The sequence below is a fragment of the Orbicella faveolata genome, unplaced genomic scaffold, assembly GCF_042242905.1.
Source record: "Orbicella faveolata isolate gen_17 unplaced genomic scaffold, um_ofav_v1 contig_35, whole genome shotgun sequence".
In the NCBI taxonomy this organism is placed as follows: Eukaryota; Metazoa; Cnidaria; class Anthozoa; order Scleractinia; family Merulinidae; genus Orbicella; species Orbicella faveolata.
In genome coordinates, this window is record NW_028301564.1 from 21,122,501 (window position 1) to 21,130,000 (window position 7,500).

Sequence of the window (7,500 nt, forward strand, 5' to 3'; positions counted from 1 at the left end):
TACTGATGAAAATTGTTTTTGTCCTTTTAGTTAGTGATACGAATCATGTGGTAGCAACGAGAGAAAATTTACCCCGAATAGTCTTTTTCCAATAGTTGGTCACGTGACGTGCTTTTCAAGAACACACTGATTTAGTCATTGGCAATGCATAATGTTATTAGAAATGGAAAGAACATTTACAAATAAGCTTACAGGCAAATTTTGAGGTTGATATTCTTTAAGAGGGAATTTTTATGGACATTAGAAATTATATATGTATTATATATGTATTATATATTTTTATATATTATATTATATTATTATATTAATTATATATTATTATATATTGTATGGGAAGAAGTCGCTTTGCCCTCCAGTCACACTCCAGTGGTTTATAATTTTTACACGTTTTCAAGCTGCCATGAAATCTTACCTTTCGGTTTAAGAGCCTAGAATTTTCCATTATTCCAAATATTATTTCACCCCTTCTTCTATCTCCAATGTTTATATGCCAGCAGCTTCCTTTACAGAAAAGGTTTCTGGAGGGCAAAGCTTCCTCGCTTTCATGCAAAACCTTCTAATTCATGCAATTTTCAAAATCGTCAGTAACTCAACTCTCAACCTTACACGGCATTGGTTCGAAAGTTGGTCTTCTGGCTATTTTTAAAACGTGTTCTTTGCAGTTCTTTTATCTGTTATTAAAGTTTAGAAATTGTCGGTCACGTGACTAACTTTTGCAACAAAAGGTCTATTAGAAAGTGTGTCTTTGCCAGTGTTTTTAAAAAAATAAGACGTTTTGCTTAAGATAATACTTTCTTCACCGTGACAAAAAAATAGAATAACTTGATGTGCGTTTTTATTCCTGACAGTGAAACTTGCTGAGTTTTATTCAACACAACAGTGCTGTAAAAATAGCACTTCAACATGCCGGCACCTAAAAGTTCAAATTGCCTTCCTTGTTCTCAGTTTTCGGATCAGTTAAAGTTAACAAAATGTTAGTATTTGGATAAACCAAGAGAAGATGAAAGGTAAGTGGCGGATCCAGACCTTGGGCTAAGGGAAGTGGTGGTGGTGGTGGTGGTGGTGGTGGGGGTGGTGGAGGTGGGGGTGGGGGGGATGGGTTTGTCTTGCTTGCCCTGCCGGATTTTTTTCCTTCTGTGATGGAGAGGGGAGCGGGGGAGGGCTTGTCCTTAAAGTAATCCCATCCAAGCTACTTTCAAGGTATTTGTAGACATGGTAATCACAAGATATGTATTTCTTTCATGTGTTTAATTAGGCTGCTTTATATTAGTTCTCATTGGGATAATTAGACCTTTATACACCACCCCTTGTAAATATCACATGACTTGACGCCGCACTCCTTGTAAATATCACATGACTTGACGCCGACCAGTTTATTCGAGGTTGTTTTTTCCTTATTGTAAATAACGCTGTTTAAAATAGCGTGTGACATTTTTTATACTGTATTCTCTGGCTTGAAACGTATATTCAGCGTGTCTCAGATATCTTGTGAATAAACTCGATTATTGCTGGCGGCTTTCTCCTCTATTTGTCATATTGCTTGTCTCCTTTACTTATAATAGAAATATTTTCTATTGGGGTGAGCGAAGCGAAATAGAATAGAATTGCTATTTCCAGACCCCTCAGGGATTTCCGCCAACGAAAGTGATCTAAAAAATAACCCTCAAGGAGGGATCACTTTGGGAATAAGGTCTAATGGGGATTATTCTTGGGTAAACGCAACTGCAAACATAAATGATTAAATGGCTGGTGTCAACAGCATTGAGTAAGATAAATATATTCTTGAGACCATGTAACGCCGAGGAACAACGCTTGCCCAGTACTACGAAAAGACAAAACAAATTATTTACAAGAAAGACTCCTTTTTTTGAGTCCCGACATAAATGTGCTGAGGCAAAAAGGGAAAATATTTCTTCTATGGCCTTACCATCAATAGAAACATTTACGACGCCAGAGGCAACACCACCAGTATCTCGTGCCTCACACTTGTATAATCCCTCATCGTTATCTGATACCTCTGCCACGATCAAATTCGTGCCCTTCTCGTCTACTAATAGTGCTTCATCTTTATACCAGGACACCTGTGGTTTGGGTAAAACTGATATGATGACGCAGGTCAGATTGAGCGTGTCACCCTCTAGCATAGTTTGGGCTGGCCCAAACAATTTGACTTGTGGGCGAACTGAAAACAAAGATAATAAGAAATATCTTTCAAGCATGTTGGGATGGAACTTTCAATGTTTTCACTACTTCAAATTATTACCTTAAAGAGTTATCAAATATCTACCAGAAATATGCCATACTACATCGACGGAACCACAGATGGCTGTCAATCATACTTCGTATCTAAGGGCGTGTGTGGACGTCCTCTCATTGAAGTCTCTACCTGACGTCCAACTTATTACCAATAAACAAACAAACAAACAAACAAACAAACAACGCGCAATCACCGGGAAAATATCAAAAATGTTTAGTTTAGCAATAACAAAATAAAAACTGCGATATCAGCATATTTGCTCCAATTACAAGGAACACTTTTCCCAAATCCTTTTTAAGAGTCCGCACAACCTTCAACAAAAGCAAAATCAACGCAAAATCGATATCAATCCGGGAGTTTTTCGACCTGCTCCTCGAGATTTGATTGTTTTTTTAAGTCGTGGATACGCAAAGCGTAGAAACGACTATCGCTCGGGCCAGAATATGGAAATTTGTTACTCACTCAGATGTAAGCAAATTGATGTGTCAACGACCAATATCGATTTTCCGACGTACCGAATTTACGAAGTAATGCCGCAACGTAATACATTCAATAATGCTTCGTCTTTTCTTCGATTGATATTCGTTGCAGTAGCTGTTTGAAAGACTAAAAGTTTAACTTTGTGTGTAGATATTGACTGCGAAGAGTCTTTGAACTTCCTAAGACATTGGCTCGCCAATCCTCTGAGCTCACAGGGAGTTTATAAGTTCCAGCTGGTTCGATAGCGAGCCTTGAATTTGTGAGTGAATCTTATGAGCGAAACTATGAGCGAACCTACTAGCACTCTCGGGCTAGCACTATATCAACAAAATTATGAATCAAACATAAACAAAACAATTGGAAACATAAGTAGGACAACCTATAAGTCCATAATATATCTAACCAAAACTTTCTTGTGGTCAACAATAAGAAAAGCAGTTAGAAAACTAGATATAGACAAAATTATCTATGGTAAAGCAAAAATCCGGAGGTCAAGGTACAGGTGTTAAGATGAATTTTATTAATTATCTTAGTTCTCGGAGTTGGAAAAACGTTAAAATTGTACAAACAAAATCCTAGATATATTGTGCTTCAAGGGCAGAGTTATATTGACTTTTTTCATGACCTTCTTATCTTCAAAACCCGGTCAAGCATATAGCAGCCGATCGCAGGAGACCTTCTTTATTTTGTAAGCAATGTATCCATGACTCTTTCATAGTTTCCTTTAATGTCGTTTGCATGCTTAGACGGAACAACTGGAGTTAGCATGTCCTACCTATAAGAGTAACGTCGATGCTTTGACGTTTGGTGGTCATCTGCTTGGTTCCTTTACTCTGCTCTATGGTACAAATGTATTTTCCTTCGTCAATTTGCTGAACTTGAATGACATGTATATTCCCGTTAGATAGTTGCTTGAATCTGTTTTTATCCAGTGTTTTTCCATCTGTTCTTATCCACGTGAACCGAGGAGTTGGATTTCCCTCAGCACTACAGTTAAGGATGCCAGATTTGCCAACAAAAAGGGTTTGATGGGGATCCTTGTTGGTAAAACTTGCTGTTAAGAGAAATAAATACACCTAACATTAGTTCCTTTTTTTTTTCACTAAATGTCTGACGCTACATACATGCTTCAAGATCTATCTAATGCAAGGGATGTTATCTGGTCTAGTGTTGTTTGTTATTCGTGAGCATTCAGGTCCAGAAATATTTTTTCTCGTTTGTTCACGATTTTCGTGGAACTCGCCAACAAAACACTTCAGAACTCTAAGGCTTACTAAACAGGGAAAACCAACTAAATCTGTTTCCAGGTTTAATTTCCATATTATAGTTATTTGATGCAAAATAAGTCATTAAAGATATGCTGATATGTAAAGACATGAATAATCATCACAGTTACATACACCACTTAAAGAGCTGTGAAAATAAAGCCTGAAAGTTTGCGCTGCGCTGATTTTTCATATCTTTACTTCTTCCTCCGCGGTTCAAATATATTATCTTTCATATAATCAATCATAATAATCGTCATCATCATCATCATCATCATCATCATCCTCATCATCTTCATAATCATAATCATAATTCATAATCATAATCATAGTAGTGGAGAATCCCCACTGCTAAAAGGGGATACCTTACTAGAACTTTGTAAAAATAATATGCAGAAATGTCCTATGAGAAAAATTAAATTTATGAGTTACAAAGATGGCAGCCACTACATCCATCTAGGATGTTGCCTAGATCTAGCCTCCGTACGTGGGTCTTAAACTGCTTGAGATTTATCGTCGATCTTTCTTTATTTGTTAGTTTGCTCCATAGTCTTGGGCCTATAGATATCGAATTGAATGTTTTCCATACGTAACAGTGTTAAATCTAGGTAAATGAAAATCTCTCTGCTGTAAACTACAAGTGTGGCTATTAGTATGAAACATGTTACAAATAGTCCACGGTCACAAATTGTTTAACCTTATACATTAAAATACATATGTCTTGTAGTCTCCTATTATACAATGTTGGTAGATTGGGTTTCTCTAACAGCGGCTGCCGGGAGCGGCTGGCAGTTAGACAACTTATCTCTAAAAACAGCACGCAGTCCTCGCTCCTGTACTCTCTCTAATCTTCAAGTGTCCGAAGCCCTTTACATATCAGATGATATCTCGATCGCTTTTATTCTGACAATAATGGCATTTCCTCAGAGTCCTTTGTTTATGGTGCTACATGAGAAAAAACCTATCTGATGTAAAAAAGCGTGACAAAAAAGTGTTACAGACCGTCGGGCTGCCCTAAATTATTAAAATTTAGAGGGGATCCTGAACTTTTTCATATTAAAACAATTTATTTTACCTACCGTCAACATAAATGGTGTAGTACTGAGTGTATTTTAATCCTTTGCATTGATATGTTCCACCGTCAGATAGCTGAACGCTTTCTATGATAAATGTACCATTTCTAAACGCCTTGATCCTTCCTCCAGCTGAAGATTTGAGTTCCTGGCCTTTGCTGTCATACCACCGGACCAAATTCTCATTTTGTAATGTACAGCGAAAGTTTTCTTTGTTACCAATATCCACAATTGTTCTTTCGTTGGGTAAAACTTCTCTGTCTCCCACTTTAACAGAAAAGATTTGACTCAGACCCGAGGAACTCTCAGTTGACGAAGGTTTTAAGTTTTAATCCTTTTTAAAATATCAATTACTGAGAAAATTCAAGGGCGTTAAACTCCCGTTAAAATTGGTAAATGCTAGCTGGACTAGAAAAATTAATTCAAATTTTAAATATAAATTAAATTAAACTCATTCACTTCAATGATGAACAGTATTTAGACTTCTATTTGAGAACTTAAAATAGGAATTATCTTTAAAATGAAAATCGATGGGAGGTTTTTCTAGACACCTTCTTGGGACTTTTGCCATAAGTGGGCTGGATGGTATCTTTGAGGAAGTTTCCACGAATTCAAAAAGCTTCATGCCTAGTAATTTTGTTCTTGAGATTACTAAATTAAGGGTTAAACTTTTCAGATATGCTAAAATTTTGTAATAAAATATGTGGGCTTTAAAAATAATGGGTCTTCTTCGATTACTCCCGATTTCTTTATAAGAGGACTACATTCCGATTACCAGTACCGGGAGCAGAAGAATTATTGCGAGCCAATATCTCCACCTACAAAAGCTTAATCATAGGGCTTTACATCAATAACTTTAATTTTGTTTTGCTTGATATTATTTCTTACCCTGTGAGGGAGTTGTTGAAAAGTGCTCAAAATGTGGCTGAAAATTAACCTCACGGGACCCTTATGGGGCTGAACTTGAGTGGAAAACAATTAAAGAAGCTGAACTTTTAGCATATTACGTAAGTCTACATAAGAAATTTGTGTTGATTTTTGGAAAATCGACTAAGATCCGATTTCCAGGTACGTCCGGTCTGTGTCGAATGTATTTAGCACTGTTGTGCTAATTGGGGACACTGTAAATAAATAACCAAATATTGCAAATAGGACATAAACTATTAAGAATCCCAACTGATGGGAGGCTGGTTGGCTATTTACACAACGCGATCGAGGAGTTGAACTCGGGACTACCGAGAACAAATCCAGATAGCAGTAGGGTGGAGGATTTGAATCAGGGACCTCCAGATTTCAAATCCAGCGCCCTAAACCACTCGGCCACGCTGCCTCCAAAAGTTCATCAATGTCATCTTCATCAGCAGCGTTATCTCCACCGTTCGCCGTTCTTGTTACCCTTAACAAATAGGCCATTTTACAGTTATGTGCTTAGTTACCTGGCTTATGACTGCAAGCGAGGCTGGAGATAACTTTGCTTTGTTACAGACTTCTCTTTTTTTCTCATGTTAATACCAACTAGTTAGCATAAGAACAACTTGATTTACACAACAAAAACAGTTAGGTCAAAACAAGGTCACCTCCAGCCTCGCTGCCATTCAAAGGCCAGGTCACTGAGCAGACAACTGTAAAATGGTCTATTTGAGATTTGTTGTGTTCTTTTCATTGAGATTTGCTGTGACTCGTGTCGTCTTTAGCCTCGTTTCTCTAGGCAATCAGGAAAATCATCTGTGTGGTTAAATGTTACCTATATTCACACACATTAGATTAATACTTACACGGTTCACACAATGCCTGAGCACCTATGTCACCTTGGCAGTCTACTTCTCCATCAGTACGCACACAGAATGCAAGTTCAGATTCCTGTCCAGTGCAGCTCACCTCAGACATTAGAAATGGAAGTTTGCTATTCTCAACAGCTGACCCAGTGAATTCAGCTAGGGCTTCTTTAAAGCCAAGTTGACGGCAAATGACTTGTGCATCCTTAATATCAAATTTATTACTGCAGATCTTTCCCCACCTCCCGCGGTAAAATACTTCTACTCTTCCACTGTAGTTTAAGCTGGCACCATTTAAGCGCACTGGAACTTATGAAATCACGAAGCATATTTTATTAAACTTTACAAAAGAAAGCCCAAAGCATGTTCTAACTATTCCATAACAGAGTCCGTATGTGCGTGGTATAATTTCTGTAAAAACTTAATGCAGTTTGAGCTTTTATTTATTCGTGCGTCCTTGTCAGTCTACAGACTGCTGTTTATTGTGATTATTTTTGTTATGATTATTTTTGTTGTTCTAATGCAGGGAAGATTCAGTTACGTTTCCCTCTATGAGAAAGAGAAACTTTTATGCAACCGTCGTTAACATCGTTATGGTTGTCTGGTAAGGTCCTTTTGTTTCGTGCGTCATATGCGAGATATCGAATACA

The 7,500-nt window shown here is 37.4% G+C and overlaps 1 protein-coding gene across 1 annotated transcript in view; it reads right to left on the reverse strand.

The window, feature by feature from the left end:
* Positions 1–7,500, reverse strand: part of LOC110064066 (fibroblast growth factor receptor 1-A-like) — a 35,504-nt gene that overhangs the window by 14,091 nt on the left and 13,913 nt on the right. Inside the window, exons 8-11 of the mRNA XM_089274205.1 lie at positions 6,851–7,159; positions 5,082–5,342; positions 3,513–3,791; positions 1,928–2,182 (exon numbers count right to left, since the gene is read on the reverse strand). Of these exons, the coding sequence (XP_089130331.1) occupies positions 1,928–2,182; positions 3,513–3,791; positions 5,082–5,342; positions 6,851–7,159 (1,104 nt within the window). The remainder of the gene's footprint in view (positions 1–1,927; positions 2,183–3,512; positions 3,792–5,081; positions 5,343–6,850; positions 7,160–7,500) is intronic.